This window comes from Epinephelus fuscoguttatus, linkage group LG11, assembly GCF_011397635.1.
Source record: "Epinephelus fuscoguttatus linkage group LG11, E.fuscoguttatus.final_Chr_v1".
Taxonomy (NCBI): Eukaryota; Metazoa; Chordata; class Actinopteri; order Perciformes; family Serranidae; genus Epinephelus; species Epinephelus fuscoguttatus.
The window spans coordinates 5,628,371-5,647,634 of NC_064762.1; the positions used below are offsets into that span (position 1 = coordinate 5,628,371).

Here is a 19,264-nt window from a genome sequence, read left to right on the forward strand (position 1 = left end):
CAAAGATTTATAAAACTCAAATTGATACACATGTATTTGGCCTGTTTTCCTTAGTTAATGCTTGAATAGACGTTCTTTGCTTCTTTGTTTAGATAATCAAACAGACAATGGAGAGATGGTTGTTTCTGGCTGCCAGCTATAAGCTAAAGATAACATAGCTAGTGTGCTAACATTAGCGAGCCTTTGTTTTCCCAGGATCATTCCTGCTAGCAGAGGGGAACCAATCTGAACATGCATTATATCAAACAAAAAAGAACATGTTTTCTTGCAGTGGCCTTTCCAAAATGATCAGTGGTTAGAGTTTTAATATTTAGTTATGATCAAGGGGTTGATATTTGCTAGCTAGTATGAATGCTAGTTGCTAGCTACGGGGACGTCCCCACAAGTATTTACCAAAGGAAAATAAGCCAAATCCATGCATTACAAGTTTGAGGTTGTTTTTTTTTTTTTTTTAATTCCTTATGACGATTAATTTCTTTAACACCATGCAAGTAATTCATTTCATGTAATTCTAACAAACACTCACTTTTGAGTGTCCAGCTGCAATTACATAAATACTGAGATTATAATTACCTAGAGACAAAACTTTTTTCCCACTGGTTGCAGATCATAAACTCATGGATATAAAAACAATTCATTGCAATTGTTTGGGGAATGTAAGAGTTGTAGAACTGCAGCTTCCCTTTTTACTAACATTTGTTTACAGGCAAGTCTTACTCACTCCAATATGGTGGCACCATTGACATACAATCCAGCGGTTGATTAGGCATCTATGTTTCTACATCTATGGTCCTGACATAGTGAGATATTAACATTAATGGTGTCCTCCTCAACTGAGCTGTAAAATTAGCTAGATGGTGCTAGGTGAGCTAGAAGTAGATGTGTACTTAGTTCTGTTCAGTGATACAGTTGGCGGGTGAAGTTGAGTAGAACGAAAATAGTTGGTACATGAAATTGCTCACAACAAGGTCTGTGGATTATCTGGAGTAACCAGGTCATGATTGAGACATTGATGTTGTTTTCTTTACCAGGAATAGACAACACACAATGTCACGATATCCAAAATCTAAGAGGATATCGATCTAAAAACAGATATGTAAAATTCTTACTTATTAAAAGCAAACTAAACAGAAATCTTTGTGTACCTGTGCAGCGCTGTGATCCTGGACGGGAAGATCTACGCCACAGGAGGCATCGTGAGCAGCGAGGGTCCGGCCCTCGGCAACATGGAGACCTTCGACCCTTGCACCAACACTTGGACGCTGCTGCAGTCACTGCCCTGCCCGCTCTTCAGACACGGCTGCGTGGTCATCAAGAAGTACATTCAGAGCGGCTGAGGGCGGCTCCCACCCCATCACACTGGGTTGACGGCAAACACCAGCTGAGCGCCAGTTGTGGGACGATGTGCGACGGCAGCTTTAGGGCCGGGGCCAGCCGGTCGGCGACCTCTGGACTTGACGCCAGCATCCATCCACTCTTGTTACCTGTCCCACCACCCAAAAAAGCCCTGTGCAGAATGTACTCATGTTCAACTACTCAGCCATGTCAGGTGACGACACCTAACCTCCAGTACTGTATGTGTCATGGTAGTAGTTCATCCTCTCATCCAACAGGCACAGGGACCCTCTTAGTAAATTACTTGGTTTATTGATAGTCATCTTTGTTTCAGTTCTGTCTTTTCCAGATGTCTAAACTCACCACCTCCCTGTTTCTTTACTCTACTCTGACTCAGCGCAGTGAAAGCCATCACAGCTTCAAACTTTTGTCCCTTTTTGAGAATTCTGTTTGACAGGTTTTTCCAGTCATCCATTAGAGAACAGCTTCTTCGTGGCGTACGAACGTTTTTCAGTAGTGACATCTACAGGACAGGAGGAGAAGTAAAAGAAAGGAATCAACTGACTGTTTTCCTCTTTCAGTGCGTGTGACGAGTTTCTTCTCTCTCCACCGTGTCAGGAAACTGAATTCCTTCAGTGAGTGTGGATTTATGAGGTGATTTAAAAAACAGATTTTGAACTCTGTGTAACCCGGTTCTTTAAACGACTCGCTAAACGTAGGAAAATCTATAAAATCTCTGTCAGGTAGGGTTTAAAAAGAGAAAATCTTTATTTTTCTTTCTTTGTTCTTGTGAAACTCCAGCCTGATGGAGATATCATCTGCAGGGTGATTGATTCACACTCTCTCGCGCTCTGGGACAAAGACAGCACTACTTTTAGAGAGAGAGGGAATTCCTCCTTCCGCTGACCTCCGATCAGATGTTTAACTTGGGACAGTTCCTCCGGAAAAAAAGCACAATAATCACCTGTGACTGTTATCATAGTTATCTGTTGATCCATGTTTTATGTCTCTCATCTGTATCCCTCCCCCCACCTTCTTTTTGTTTTATACAACGTGTTTCATCGCAACCCACAGATGATTCTGGGTTGGTATTCTGTAAATACAGGAAGGAAATATGTATATTTTAAAAACCTGAAGGCAATTCTGTATAAATGTTTTTAGAAAAAAAAAACTGATAGGTTGGATTCAAAATGGTATGTCTGTAAATCTGTACCCAAAAAGGAGAAATTAACAATTGTTATTATTGAAACCTAATACATATACCAGAACATGAACACGTTGTCAAGTCTTTTTTTGTTGTCCTGTATCAATGAATCAAGAGTGTGGTAATCTGTAACTTCTAATATGGATTAATTAGGGCTGGGCAATATGAAGATATTATACAGTTATCGAGATATGAGACTATATATCATCTTAGATTTTGGATATCCTATTGTGAAATGGCATAAATGGGGTTTTTCCCCTCGTTTCAAAGGCTGCATCAGAGTAAAGTGATACAAATTTATCAACTAACAGACTTTTTATTTGTGTCAACGCTTGTTTTAACCTACTTAGTTGTTATTTCCACATTATTGATGATTACTGATCAAAAATCTCATTGTGTTGACATTTTTTTTTTTTTTTTTAAAAACAAAACCATAGTCATCCGTACAACTTTCTTGCATTAAACGGGTATATGGTCAGAAATGTTACGTTCAATTTTGTCTCCCAGTCCTAGCATTAATGAAGTGCTTTTGAGGACACTTAAAAATATCAAGATATATACCGTGTATCGAGATAACTGAAAAATATTGCCCAGCCTTTGCATTAATGTTCCACTGAGTGAACGGATTCTAATATAACTTAAAAATTAGACCTTCACCAACTTTACTGGTTGCCTGTGGGCTGATTTCTATGTGATGTTCTCGGAAAATCTAGAGGATGTGTCATTATTTGCACTAACAATTGCCTGGAATCTTTTTCAGTAGCACTACAGCACCAACAGTGTGCAACACTAGCTAACGTTAGCTAAGATACAGAGTTGGCTAACATCAACTAAAAAAGGAAAAAGGAAGTCTGGTGAGTGCCAAACGACTGCCCCACTGAAATTCGTGGACAACACAAGAAGTACGAAGTGCACATAGTTTCATACTTTGAGGTGTACAAACAGAAGTATGCAATTTGAAAAATGCTACTATGACAAACAGTGTTGATTTAGCCAACAATAAATAACGTAACGGTACAAAGCAAAGGTGCATAATGATTGCTTTTCTACTAGCTAAGGGCAAAGCAAAGCAGGGTGGCTAACAAGCTATCTGTAACCTAAGCTAATGTTAATCAGCCAACAGCTAGCTGTAGCTACGCAGCATGGATCTTGCGTTGGTTGCTCTGTCACGTTAGCCAAAAATCTGCAAATGGCAAACTAGTTTGTATCATGGACCCAATGGCCCAAACGACACATATGAACATCACAGATAAGAACATTATTCTTGATATGACTGCTATGACAGCATTTTATCAACAAGATGCAGGTCTCGTTATGTTACGTCACTGTTTTAGCCACTTGCACAAGAGGATGCTGGCTGCTAACTTAACGGCCAGTGGTGTCATTAATAAGATTTCCTGAAAGTTACATACAAAAGCGCTCAATCGATGAAGGTCGGCTAAGTTTCTTGTTCACTACCTAACAAAGTGTTAAGTTCATTTTTGCATATAAATTCCCCTTGATTTTTTGGAAAGAAGATGCAATTAATTGGCGTCTAAATTCCCATTTGTATGAATTTAGAGTAAGAAAATTCAACACTTGAAATATACAGTTTGCACCTTTTATTCAAGTATATCACAGCAGTTTTATTTGAGAAATACAGTAAATGTTTCATTTCAAATATAACTTACACTAAAGTAACAATTGCGAACAGGTGTGTTAAATACACAAACGAACAGAACTGACAAAGCTATGGAAAGTCTCGACTAAAATTAACCGTGAAAAAATAGGGAAGAACAAAGCAATTGAGGATAGAACAAACCCTTTCCCTTCTGCATACTGGACTAAGTAGTCTCAACTACCAGACAAAAATTGGTTGTTAGTCCAAACTGGCTACAATTTATAATAAGAAAGGAAGATCACAATGTATGACATTTAACTACCCATATTTATTTCCATAAGCGTTTCTAAAATTCATAAAAAATAACTCTTTTGGCAGAAAGTGGAGACAAAGTGAACAACATTAGAAGAAGGTTAAATCTGGTCCTGTTTGTCTTCCTGGGATGTACCTACACAGACACTACGTTTTAAATATCACTTCAGTCCTAATGTTAGTCTCTTCCAGTATGCCACAGTCTGTAACCACTTTTAACGAAGAAAACACCAGAACAATCAAATAAATAAAAAAGTTGAAAGGGCATGTTGTCGCGTGTTGAACCTGAGAGACCTGTAAACCCTTTATTCCCCCGCACACGCCAAATAAACCTGCTACACAAACGCTACGCAATTCAGCAAAAATTGTTAAAACGGACGCGCGATTCGTTAAATTTCAAACATACAAAAAGACAATTGACTGAATATTAGGTGTAAAACGTGTTTAATAATAAATAATCAGAATCATGAGATGAAACTGCAAAAAAAGCTCAATTTGAAAAAAAAATAGGATGGATGTGTATAAAGAGGCAGAAAATGCTCTCTGTAGCTTCTACGAAGGTATGGGGGGGGGGTGAAAATATCAAAGTGGAGCAGTTCTAGGAAATCTCATAGTCATGGTACAGTAGAAATTAAGAAAAAAACCTGAAACTAAAGCATTAAATATACAGTCCATGAAATATGCTTAAAATGTATGCAATCATCATCTGGCTCAAATGCAAACATACATAACAATCGGAGAGATTTAAACAACTCTTGGATTACTGCAGCAGCCGTGGTTTCACTGATCTGGTACCTTTGATGGTACTGTAGATGTTGCAACAGTATTTCGGAGGGGAGGGAAAAAAATACTGTTTTTGTACCCAGTAAACAGTTTTCGCATTAAAATAAATTAAGCTGAGGTAGCGTTGGTTTTTCTCTCTGCAGTAGTCCAAGTGCTAACCTGTCATTGCCAGTTTGCATATGGTCTTTGCTTGTGTCACCTAGAATCCGAGAAAAAGGCAGAGGTGAGCTGGGGTCAGAGTTGCACCGAGGGCGGGGGGGTTTGAGGATCGGACAAGAGTGCTTTGAGAGAAAGAAGGGGCCTTCTCCAGCCTACACCTGCTCAAAATATGGCATCTCCAAAAAAAAAACAAAAAAAAAAAACAAACAAACCCACGACAATGCCATGAAAACCTTATAAAGCTTCAGCAAATATACCTTCATTTACTGCAGTCAGAAAACATACTGTGTGAGAGTCCAGCTTCTCTCGTTTGATGTCGAGAAAAACATGAAATAAATCCATAAAGTAGGTACACATATGTAAAAGGACAAAAAAAAAATAAATCATGTAATGCTTTATACACCTTAGTGACGGGCACTGCCTAGAATGGCCTTGTTCATTGTGGATTCACAACCAATGCAAAAACAACTCAAGCAAAGCATCTTGTAGAAAAACAAACGTTAAAAAATAATTATCAAATACAAACATAACACGCAGGTTGTCACGACCATCTCATAGAACATTTTCATAGTTGAAGCAGAATTCCTGTGAACAGGCACCATTGTGTCAGCACCTTTTTTTTTTAGGGAGCGGGATAACACTTGGCACGGTAAATCGTTTTGACTCCTAATTTATTTTTTGCATATGGAAAACTGAAGAAAAGCTGGTGTTGTCAACCTCTCCGTACACCTGCTGTCCGCTCAGGTGGAGACTGACCTCCCAAACAGCTCTGGGTTTAAACGGGGCATGAATACATTTAAATAGCGAAACATTTCAAGTGCTTTAGATGTATCTGGCCGGACACTGACACAGCCACAGAAGGTAAGTGTTATCAAAAACTTTATATGGAAGCTACTAAGAGACAAAAGTATTTTAACAGCTTTAACAGTCTTTTTACATTCAAATTTAAACACTACTTAATTCAGAGCATTGAAATATTTTAATTTGAAAACCATATATCTGAATTTTTATGTCCTGCATCACTTCTTTGAGATGACAATACAAAATTTCTTGATTTGCAATTACAAAAGGTTAATTTGAATAAATATGTTTTCAATGTTTTTGAGGTCAGATCCAAAAATTCAACTTTCAGAGTTAAAAAAATATACAGATTTTTGACTTGAATTTTGGATCTGAATTTCAGCATTCAAATTTGACCAACATGAATCTATTTTGGGATCAATTTTTTTTTTTTTTTTTTTTAAATTCATGTATTTAAAATCAAAACATAACAATTCTTGATTTGCATTTTGAAAAGCTTAATTTGAATATATATTTTTTTTAACGTTCTCAATTTAAAAAAAAAAAAAAAAATTCTTTCTTTCTTTTTTTTTTTTTTTACATTTTTTATTTTCTTGACTCCAAAATTGAGAAACCGGGACCTTATCATAATTATTATTGTTATTTTTGTTTGTTTTGAATTGGGGTTTTTTTTTCTGAAACTTGAATTGTTGGATCTTAATTTAAGAACACTATAAAAGTATAAATTCAAATTCAGCTTTTGAAATTGCAAATCAAGAAATTCATGTTTTCATTTTTAAAGAGATGGTACAAAAAACCCAGTAACAAAGCAAAATAAATAAATAAATAAATACAAATGATATGAAATACAAAAGGCTTTTCCTTGTAGTCTAGCACTCCATCTACTCATTGAGCTTTAGCATCACATCTCAGAGCACTATATATTGAAAGGTTGTAAAATTTAAATGTTTTGTATTGTAAATATCCCGCTTCTCATTTTATTTTTGGTTTGCTTTACTGACAGACTACCACCTTGACGCATTAACATGCTGAAACAGTGCCCAACACCCACCCTCCAGTGTCCACCTGTTAGCTAATGTTAGCCTTGTCCACTTTAAACTGGACAAACGAAATGGGTCATGTGGGACTTCGCTAGCAGCATCACTCATTTAGCCATTACCACTTGCAACGCCATTGCTGCAGTAAATGGTGGCCACCCTCTAATCTAAGCGGGTTCATTTTGAGTGGCAAAACCTCTTTAGGACTGTTAACTATGTTGGCACCATTAACCGTGCCGACACTGCAAACAGTATTAACAAAGCTAACAGTCGTTATTAATGCTGGAGGAGGTTTGCGGCTCAAAATCACCGTGGCAACCTGGCGGAGTGTTTTCACTGCAATGCTGTTGGGTCAGGATGGCGTTACAAGCAGTAATCACCTAATGAGCAGTGCCGTTAGCTAATGTTAGCTTCCACCAGAGCTGGGTGGTGCGCAATACAGTCAACTGAAGAATATAAAAACATTAATCTACAGAGCAGTATGCACAACCAGTCAAAAATATTCTCAGCTACAAACCGATTAATGATTAAGTACTGATATCCCTAAAACTGATAAATTCAGACACTTGGTTTTCAAAGCAAAATATTTCAGTGTTAGTGTTAAAATTTCAATATAAAGTTTTCAGTTGCTGTTAAAATATTTTTGTCTCTTGTCTGCTTCCATACTTTTTGTATTCCTCAGATTTAAATTTTTTTTTTTGGCCCAGGTTGGAGATGTTCAGTCAAGATATGTTTTAAAACGACCTAATAACATTTAAATATATGTATTTTTGCTTCAAGGTCACTGTGACCTCAGTGGTTAGGACCCACCCCCAACTTGGAGCCTGTTCATTGTCACAAGTAGTAAATAAAAAATCCTGCTAAATATATCAGAGTTTCATGTGAGGTTTTAAATAAGGCACACACTAGGCAGTGCAAACTCTTTGACGCATTCCAATTTGTACTGCTTCCAGTTCCTCAGCCGGGGTGTTGCTAGGAAAATCAACTGGCGGGCACAGCTTGAGCGGGAGGGAAAACATTCAGACTGTGAATGCAGTGAGGAGGAGGGGGGTTCAGCTACCACACAAACTACTTAGGACATGACAATCTGCTAAGACTGTGAACGCCAGAGGTGGTCTATGAGCGGAGTGGTTGTACAGCTGACCTACAAGCTTGTTCACCAGTAACTCTGAGACAAACGCTGAGGGGGCTCTCCACCCCCGATGACTGCTGCGTTGAAGAGGACATAATCGGTTCTAGTCCTGCTGTGCTAACCTCGACAAGTTTGTGTTCACACTGAAAACTTCTTTGTAAACTATTGTTCTGGGTGAGTATCCTTGACGGCGGCTCAGATATTGAATTAATCAAGTAGCTTAAATGGCAGAAAAAATGAGCCGCATAATAGCGTGGTAACAACTGGCCTATGACGAAGCATTCCACTCGAGGGGGGAAGATGGGCTCAGCAACGTGGTTCAGTGATTCAGAACATTATCTGTCCTCATCTCCTCTCGGCACTCTGCATTCACACTTCTGCTGGTGGTGATCTGGGTGAGTGTGTGTGTGCATTTTCTGGGTGTGTAGATAAACTTGCATACCCAAGTTTCAGGGCATGTGTGAGTGTGTACTATGTGCGGCTTGCAGGTTGCGATATGACATCACCCGATCTGTTGGTTTTGCTAGTCATCCAAGTTAAGAAGTAATCCCAAGAGCAGCATGGATGAAAGTTAGGATAGCACCCGAGTAGCACCAGGGTTGCCCGTCACCGTCGGTGTGTGTGCGTGCGTGTGTGACTGACACACCTCCAGGAGTTTGGTTGTGTAGAATGGGTCTGGATCTGGCCAGGTTCCTGAGACGATAGCACCATTGAATGTCCTCAACGTCGTCCTCGTTGTGTCCCCAACCCAGCAAGAAGAGGGTGCTGGATTTTCTGTGTGTGTTATTGAGGGCTGGACTCAGAAGCTCCTCCACTCTCTGTCTCACTCAGTCTGTGTGTGTCTTTGTGGTCCCAGGCTGTTCAGGATCTACCTGATAAGGTCTTCTCTCCGTCTCACAGGAATGTATCAAAATGCTGGATTCTCTCCTCCATCTCCTGCAACACACACATAAACACACGCTGCTTAGCCACAACCAGCACTGCAACAACTCAGATGTGTGCATAAAGCATCTGTGCGCCATGGATTTCAATATTACTTGGAAATTTCCCACAGCAAACAACAGCTTTCACCATGATAAATGATGTAAAATGAAGCAAAGCTGTGCTGGAATGAGACAGGCGATTTTTCTCAGCATGAAAACAGCAGAGTTTGACACTGACTAAATCTGAACAGAGCCGGAGGAAGAGAGATGGATATTAGCCTGCGATAGACCATGATTAATGCCTTGAAGATGTTACACTGCGCGTGTTCTCTCATCTGAATGGCTGAGTCATTGCGACAGACGCCACAACAAGATACCAATTTCAACATCTGCAACAAAAGTGATAAACTTTACAGTAAAAAGCAACTTTACTCTTCTGAAGGGAGGTAAACTTTTCCAGGACAGAACTTTTGCATCTCACACCAACATTATATCAACTATTAGCAGACAATATAATCTGCTACTTTAGCTAACGGGTACTCAAATATAAAGTGCTGTAGTGTTTTGAATGTCAATCACTGGAAACTATTTGTGATACTTTCTAAAGTCTTTCTGTAGCCGAGACAAAAAACGTGGGGCCCAGATATAATGATCACTGAGGCTGAGATTATTTGTTGATCAACTGATTAAATGTTTCAATTATTTCTGTCATTTTTAAATCAAGAATTTTAGAAATCCGCTGAAAATATGAGTAAAGTCCTATTCGCACGGGATTAGTATTACCTGGGGACCTCTGGTAATTTGTAATAATTGCGGAGGATGTCTGTGATCTTAATCCCGTGCGAATGTGCCATGTCTGTAATTTGTAAAGTAAAAATTCCACCACAAATGACCGACTATATTTCACCAAACACAGACATCCTGTGATAATACTAGTCCCGTGTGACTCTGCATCTCAGTGATTGGGGGGTATTTTAGTTGTTGTTTTTATTGCGCGCCTTTTTTCTACCTCTTTTCCGGTTGAATTATGGAGGCTGCGGTGAAAATTATGAATGACAGTTTTGACAGCATTTTAGGTGCAAATGCAGGAGTCTCATCATCTCAGTACACAGTATGGAGACCCATTCGCAGAAACAGCAAGCTCAGATCCGTCAGAAGAGCGAAATTTCAGAAGATATTGAGATGGACGACATGCGTAGCAGCATGCGGGAAGGAACATTTTTCTATCTTTCAACAGGCTTAATACAAACGCCCTGACGGCCCATTATCCCAACAACAACTGCCCACTGTTCTGAAGTCCCGTTGCTGCTTTGTCATTTTATTTACTGTTGCCATGACGACTAACACATACCACGTTAAGAGTGGTCATTTTAACACAAACCATAAGCTTTCCATAAACCTAACCAAGTGGTTTTTGTGCCTAAACCTAACGGGACCCTAACAATAGCATTGTTACAACATAAGCTTTTAACAGTGATGCATAAGGGTTTTGGAAAGCACAAATTATGTTGTCCTGGTGATACTGTCATCATATCCGGGCGGTAATGTCAGTAAATTCGAGTAAAATACAGACTTTGGGGGGGGGGGGGGGGAGGGGGGTAATTTACAAATTACCAGACGTCCCCAGGTAATAATAATCCCGTGCGAATAGGGCTTAAGTGTTCATTTTGACAGGAATTCAAAATTTTGTTTAAAGTTTAGTCGCTTACTGAACATTTTAAGTCACATTTAAGTCTTTTTTATTTTAGTTTTAGTCAAGGTTAAGCCAGTGGAACTCATTTTTAATTTCAGTTTCATTCAATCATAATTTAATCAGACAGTTTCATGATACTACAATAGATTGTGCTTAAAGATATTTCTCCTGAGAGGAAGGCATACCTTCAACTATATGTTTAGTCATCTAGTCTGAGAATGTGTCACTGACTTACCATACTCTTATTAGAAAAATATGATATTAAAATAATTTATTCATTTTCCGTAACCACTCACAAGTAAGAGACAGCCAAATACCAGGAGGAAACCCACTCTGACACAGGGAGAGCATGCAAAATCTGCACAGAAGGGCTCCCCCACGCTGGGTTCGAACCAGGAACTCTTGCCTTGAGGCGACAATGCTAACCACTACTTTATATTACTGAGGTCTTCTACTAAATTTGGCGTCATGTGTCACCCAACAGAACTCCAATTTAGTAAATCATAGGTTATATAAGTGTGTAAACTGTCATCTGTCTTAGCCTGGCAGAAGCTTGTCAAGGGGTCCAATTTGATGCGCACACATAGCAGTAGGACCGCCCCCTGAGAGTCGGAGATTCAGATCATTAGTTGGAGACCTTGCTTCAAGTTGAGCAGTCTTTTTTTTATGTTTGTTCATTTGTTTTGTCAGTCAGTGTGCAGTGTACTTCTAGGAACATTTTAGTCCCTAGACTTTGCCACAGAGCGAGCACTCTTCACTGCTCTTCGCCACAGGCAGCTGTAGACACAAAGGTAGCTGCCAATGGCACACACTTAAAGTAACAATGTTCACTGAAGGCGGCACGGTGGTATGGTGGTTAGCACTGTCGCCTCACAGCAAGAGGGTTCATGTTCAATCCTGGGTGGGGGAGCCCTTCTGTGCGGAGTTTGCATGTTGTCCCCGTGTGAGCGTGGGTTTTCTCTCCAGGTGCTCCAGCTTCCTCCCACAGTCCAAAAACATGCAAGTTAATTGGTGACTCTAAATTGTCCGTAGGTGTGAATGGTTGTCTGTCTCTACATGTCAGCCTTGTGATAGTATGGCCGGTGTACCCCACCTCTCACCCAATGTCAGCTGGGATAGGGTCAGGCCCCAGCCCCCTCCCCCCCAACCCTCGAGAGGATAAGCGGTTAGAAAATGAATGGATGGATGGATGGAAAATGGGTACTGTTTCGTTTCATCTTCACTCAACAGGGCAAAATGAACTGAAATGTTGCCGTTATTTTTGTTGGCAATATTTTTCATTCACATTGATTGACATTACAATTTAGTCATGACATACAAGGACATCGACAAATACTCTTTCTTTTATGTTTTCTTGTTGCACACCTTTGGGTTTAAGACTTTAAGTTGGATCCAACAAGCAAACTGAATGTGTCCGGTTGAAAATTATGGTTTTTGATTTTTTACTATTTAATAGTATTTTAGAGACCAAAAGGTTAATCGAGAAAATAACAGTTACAGCCCTAACAATCACCAAGTTTAAAATGCTTAGCTGATTCAGTGAGCTGTGTAAAAAAAAGGTCATTTCTGTGTTGCTGTATTTATTATCTCCTTTTTTTTAAAAATTCCTCTTAGAAATGCCCTTGACTGAAAAGTCAACCTTCATGTTTTGTTCATGCACACTTTTGTCGGCTGTAAAATGACACTGAATTCACAACCACCTTCTCATATTCGAAGTGGTTTTTAATTCTCTCATGCCCACAAACATAAAAAGTTAAACTGGTGTTAAAAGTCCTCTGCTAATGAAAACTTGGAGTGAATTATGGCCAACTGTTGATTTGATAATCGAGATATAATAAAAAACTATACCCAACATATCTTGCCATTTATTCAAAATAGATTTAAAAAGTCAGAGGACTGATGCTATTCTGACTGCATGTGATTTTATCTTCCCTTACAACTCCAATTAACACATAAATTAAGCACTTAGCACTTTATTATATCTTTACACGAGCTGAAGAACCCAATGACATGGTATGGAAATATAAGTTGACGTGACTGAATAAAAAGTCACCAGTTAAAAAAAAAAATCCCTGAAAGCTTCAGCTCATCAGAAACAGCTCCTGTTCAGACACGTCTATGCTTTTAACACCTGTCTGTTGTCGTGTCGCAGCGCACTCCCACACACCACCAACACACAAATAAGCTCTCTGCCGCCTTGATGCCTTGCACCTGTGTGATCTCGAGTCTTTCTGCCTCAAGGCCTATCACCTTGTCATCCCAAAAGCACAGCAAACAATGTAACTCGTCTCTGCAGCCCCTTCCCTTTGTCTCACTAACCTTACTCTGTAACAAATCCCATTTCCAGTTTTTACCCCACCTCCCGTTTTCGAGTGCTCCTTTGCCTTTCTGAACAGAGTTTCAAAGGGAAGTGGTTTAAATCTTCTGCTATGAAATGGGACAACCCTTCAAGACCCTGATAAGTCATCAGTAGCCATTGATGGCATTTCAATATGCAGACATAACTATGGCAATAGTGATATCATCACAGTGGTATACACTGATCAGCAAAAACATTAAAACCACCGACAGGTGAAGTGATTGATCATCTTGTTACAGTGCAATGTTTTTCTGGGAAACCTCGCGTTCTGATATTCATGTGGATGCCACCTGACACGCTCCACCCACCTAAACACCAGTGCAAACCAGGTCCCCCCCTCATGGCTACGGCACTCCCCAGTAACAGCAGCCCCCTAGCAGGACAACGCGCCACACCATGACCTGAGGAACATGACAAAGAGCTCAACATGTCGACCTGACTTCCAAATTCCCCAAATCTCAAATCTCAATCTTTGGGACATGCTTGTACCCCACCTCACAACCCACAGGACTCAAAAGATCTGATGTTAACGCCCTGGTGTCAGACACCAAAGGACACCCTCCAGAGGTCCTGAGTCCAAGCCTTGACATGTCAGAGCCAAGTCCAGTCCTAGGAGGACCCACCGTGGATCGGGGTTACCTCTGGAGTACCAAATATTTGATCAGATTGGGATCTGGGGTGTTTGGAGGCCAGGTCGACGCCTTGAGCTCTTTGTCCCATTCCTCAGGTCATTCCTGAGCAGTTATTGTGATGTGGCAGAGTGCATTGTCCTATGTTATTCACTTCACCCACAGTGTGCACAGCATGTACCAACCCAGGTCAGTCTCTGCTGGTGGAACAGGCAGCTGAGCTGAGAAAGATGGCAGCTGCGAGGGGTGGGGATAAAGTTTCTGGACATGAACGTGCAAAACAAAGCGTTCAGGGTTAAATGGTAGAGGTTAGGGTTATAATGAGATTAAGCCAAAGTTAGGCCGGCACTTCTCTCTAGCATGAGTGGAAGTCGACCAAGTTTAATTCCTGCATTGCTCGGTAAGTACAACTTGGTTGAATTGTAGTTTTAGGAGTTTAAATTCCCAATGAGGCCATCATGCTGTGCATTAAAACAAAAATCCAGCATCACACTGTTGTCGAAATGTCATCAATTTGTGAAAAAGGTGTGAATTACTTTGATGCACCTGCCTTCTCTTAACCTGCCTTATCTACTTCCACCTCAGTTACCGATTTCCTCCACTTCCCACATCAAATTTTCTACAGCCCCTGGGAGAACAGGGTTCTCTGCGGGTGTGTGCTCGTAGGTTAGGAGAGCAAAAACAACATTGTACATTTTTCCACAAAAGAAAAGCTGAAAGTTGAAAGAGAACAATCTTGTGTTTTGTGTCTGGATTAAGGTGTTTTTTTTTCCAAGCTACTGACAAGAGATTCACAATGATGAAAGCCTGGGCTGGATTCTGTTCTACAGAGGCTACTATCAATGGATTTCCCTGCCTGATGATTGTGTCTTCATATGAAGACAACACTGGTACAAAAAGTCTTGAGAGACTGACTCAAAAGATCTGACATCAAAGTCAGATGTTTACCATGAGTGATTCAAAGAGTACACATGCTCCTAATGGGGTTGTGTTAAATGATCATAAAGTGTGTCATAAAGTCACATCATCTAGACTTTATTGCCTATCTGTAGAAATAAGAACACCACACAATCAAATAATTAAACGGACCTGGAATATCATTGCGTTTTAGTGACCATTTTGCAACAGACACTGCCCCTGATGTTGCCTTTGATAAACAATAGAGTTAAAATGATTAATCCCTTAGTTCACTGCATTAATCACCAACTAATCCAGTAACTGATGATTTTGTGTTTGTGTTATTTTTTTAAGAAACAAGACCCACTCAAAACCCATTTTATGGCTTGACTGTGTATAAAATGATCCTCATAATGTCGAAATTACACCTTACAGCCCAGTGGTTCCCAACTGGTCCAGTCATGGGATCCAGATTTGTCCTTATTAATTAGTTCAAGGTCCACACAGTTAAAAATATTCAGCATCATACCTGCGTTTTGACACATCATCCAGCTAGTTTGCTGTCTCTGTTAAGTAGCTGTCTGTTATTCAGTGTTTTTTACAAATTTGACATGTTTGTGAGTCACTTGCGGTCTATCCAGAACGGACCTGCGACACAGTTTTGGACTGACCCACCAGTTGGTAACCACTGCACTAGAGGGCTTTTAATTTGAAACAAAAAAGTGGGGGCAAACACTCAGCCACAGCCTTCCACTGTCATTGGTACAGTTCAACCCAAATAATTTTTGTAAATGCATCCTAAAATGAAGAACCTGCTTTCTCTGGAGCTGTACCCACTGATCATTCAACATAACCTTCCTCACTTCAGTTCCAGTCCAACTGGTGGAAGCAGCACAGCCATCGGCCACTATCGAAGCCAAGTTCCACCCACAACAACTGTTTGGTAATTAGCAGCGATAGGATGTTTTACAAATAGAAATTTTGTCATTATGGCAGCACATGTTCTGACATTTTAACATGCTGTATTCCCTTCAATTTCAATCAGTGTCTTATTTCCATTCTCTTGTCATTATGGCGGCAGCACCAGTTCTGACACTGTAACACGTTATAGTCAATAATGTTTAAATAAATGTAAGACTTGTGTCATATAGACATGGCTGTACCTCAAACGAACTGATGGGGTGATCCTCTCTTTCCTCTGTCCAAAACTGCCATTTCCACCGTGGCTGGCTAGTTAGCTAGCTAGCTTGCTAACTCCAACATGCTCCTATGCCAACGTTACAGTGGTAACAGAAAATGAGACAAACAATTTGTCTCCAATTTGATGATAGCAATGTGCTTTCCTCTGCTGTGACAAGAGTGTGTTGATGAGGCATTAAGTTGTTATAGTTTACTCATGTAGCTGCTGGCTAGTTAGCTAACTAGTTTGCTAATTCCACAATGCTATCATGCCACACTGGTAACAGAAAATTAGGAATACAGTAATACAGGTATGGCTGTGCTTAATCATTTTAAAGGAGCGGCGGCCAATGCAGAAACACAAAAACTTACTCCGACCAGTGGTGTAACTTCATCACCCACTCATAGACTTTTGCATGTACAGGGCTGGCCTTGAATGCTGCAGAGTAGACCAGCCAGAAAGTAAAAACTGTCTGATTCCAGCATCTTAAATGTAAACAACGTTTGGTTTCCTTACTCATCTATGACAGTTAAGTGTCTGTCTTTGGGTGCTGAACAAGACAAGACATTTGAGAATGTCATCTCGGGCTTTGGGAAACACTGATCGACACTTTCCACCATTTTCTGACATTTTATAGTTCAAACAGTCAGCCGGTAAATCAAGAAACTAATTTGCAGAATTAGTAACAGAATACTCAACGATAGAACTAATCGTTAGCTGCAGCACTAATGATCTAGTGAATCAAAAATGGTATATACGTATGAAATGACCTGCAGGGCACGGTCTTCAGCAATTAACACACAACTAAGCAGAGAAATAACCAACCCTTAGGATGTTCAGCCAACTCGACTGGTGGCATGTACAGCTCTGGCACCGCACAGATTCAGGTTAAAGGTCACAGGCTCCTACAAAGTCTTAAATTGCTGTCTGAAGTACGGGCAAATTGTAATACTCAGCCGAGGGCAATATGGACGCCAATTTGTAGATAGGAACATAGCTGGTGCGTTATTGTGTACAGGGCAGAGATGGTCCCTCTGGCTTTAACTGGAAGCAGGGTGAAGTCCACTCCATCTGCTGAAAGGTCAGCTCTTCTGGAAGACCGAGACAAGCCATACCCTGAGGAGGACGGGGCGAGAGTAAAGAAGACAAATGTATGGACGCGCTCCATTTCACTCGTCTCTGCAGTGTAGACACAAACACCCTGTGCTGCAACATTAAGTGGGAATGGCTTCAGCCGCCATACTGAGTATGAGCCCGGTATATGAGTGTGTATGTGCACATGTTTTTGCATTCCCTGGGGAGGAACAAGGAGATGACCTGCTGTGTGAGTCGAGATGTGTGTTAGAAACACAGGCAAACAAAACACGTGCCAAACGAGCTGACATTTCTGCTCTGGAAACACCAATTTAGGCTGGCAGTATGAGATGAACCCAGACACGCACCCTCCCCTCCTCCACCAGCCAGCCTGTCGACAGGCGGCACCACCTGGCTGACTGCTCTCTCCCTCTCCCTCCCTCTCCCGCTTCCTCTCTCTGACATCCTGACAGCCAGTTCTGGCTACCAGCACCAGGACACTGCCACTCCTGGCCCGCTGTCTGCGCTGACATCCTTACAGCAGCAGCAGATGACCAGATGGGATTCTGGGAAAAAATACAGCAGCTTTTTCTGTATGGAACATTGTCAAGAGAGATTAAAAAATGAAAATGTGAAAGAAAAAAACATGACCTTATATTAAGGGTCTGTTTGTTGACACTTACTCACAGTATGCAAGAAATATACTGTTTGTTCTATCTGTAGACTGTAGGCTGAGACTGAATGAAGAAAACACTTCACACACTCAGAGGGCTGCAATAACACTTAAGCTTTTGTTTCTATTTTACATTTTATGACCTCTACAATATTTGCTATTATGTTACAGATGTAGGAAATCTGTCTTCTTTTTTCTTTTTTAAATCACTATCAAAACAGGGCAAGCACATCTATATTCACTGTTATACAAGCTTTGTTATGCAAGTTAACAAATATCAAATTGACTTTCTTATCTTATGTTTTCTCCCATCTCTCCACGATGTAAGAAGAGTACAAAAACTGCAAAAGTTCTTGGTGAATTGAAGACATAACAACAGCAAAACTAAAACATCTATTTGCAAACTCTCAAACAAGTCTTGCATTTTATTCCAGGTCTCATTTATCCAGTGTTTCCAACAGGGAACTGAACTGAAAGTGAAATTTACCTATGCTCTCTTCAGAGCCAGACTTCATTGACAAAAACAGTTATTTTACCTTGCTAAACACGGGAGCACTGAACACTGCTGGTTTGCCACTGCCTCGATCAGTTGGTTAGTTTGTGCTATTGTGTGAATTCAGTGAATCTGAACTAACCCTTTAAAACACCAAACAACACACGACTGGATAAATGAGACTTGGATTATACTACAAGAGTTGTATGAAAGTTTGTTAACAGATGTTTTGAGGACGACTGTCACTCAGAGGTAGAGCGGGTCGTCCACTAATCAGTTGATCAAAGTATCCTTGGGCAAGATACTGAACCCTAAATTGCTCCTGATGGCTGCTCCATCCGTGTGAATGTTTAAGCTGAGCAGCATCTTTCTATCTATCTATCATCTTGTTCATGGTAATATTGGTACAGTTTTTAATGTGGCTTGTTGGCATATTGAGATCATACTGTTATCCACAGCAACAACAAGCATGGCTGAAAGCAAAATTATTACCGACTCTGCGGTGGTTCCAAAAAGAGGAGCAGCTTCAGCAGTGTGGAATAAACTGTGGCGTCCTGTATGTTTTATGAACAGTCCCGGACTTCTCAGACTCTTCTGGCAGCAGCACAGGGTCTCGCCCTCTCCTTCCTCGCCGTTTGCACACGGGAGTCGGTGTCACTAAGTGATTTTGTCATAAACCTTTAGTAATGTAAACCTATGTGACACTCACAGCTCGACCAAAAACTACCTATGTGTGAATGTGTGATAGTTGTGGTGGAAAAAAACAATCATTTAGGATTTTACTAAAAGAAGGAAATCACCTGTTGATTTATATATATAGATCCCAGGGGACATTTTTGTGTTTGGGAGCTGTTTAAATGTGAAACGCCAACCACGGCAGAAAAATGGCTACATCACCGCAAGTTCAAACACCGCAAAAGTTAGTAAAGGACGTGTTGAAAACTGCTACACAACCGGAGGTGGTAGGGCGGGACTTCAGC

General features: G+C 40.4%; 2 protein-coding genes across 8 annotated transcripts in view; one reads left to right on the forward strand and one right to left on the reverse strand.

Annotated features, from left to right (window-relative positions):
- The window catches only part of LOC125897062 (kelch-like protein 29), a 425,780-nt gene extending 423,178 nt beyond the window's left edge, over positions 1-2,602 (forward strand). For all 7 annotated transcript variants that reach the window (XM_049590111.1, XM_049590112.1, XM_049590113.1 and 4 more), the window contains one exon: positions 1,154-2,602. In XM_049590111.1, the coding sequence (XP_049446068.1) occupies positions 1,154-1,337 (184 nt within the window). In that variant the 3' untranslated portion in view covers positions 1,338-2,602. The remainder of the gene's footprint in view (positions 1-1,153) is intronic.
- A 1,530-nt stretch (positions 2,603-4,132) lies between these two features.
- Positions 4,133-19,264, reverse strand: part of atad2b (ATPase family AAA domain containing 2B) — a 129,139-nt gene continuing 114,007 nt past the window's right edge. The window contains exon 28 of the mRNA XM_049590101.1: positions 4,133-9,299. Within this exon, the coding sequence (XP_049446058.1) occupies positions 9,258-9,299 (42 nt within the window). The 3' untranslated portion in view covers positions 4,133-9,257. The remainder of the gene's footprint in view (positions 9,300-19,264) is intronic.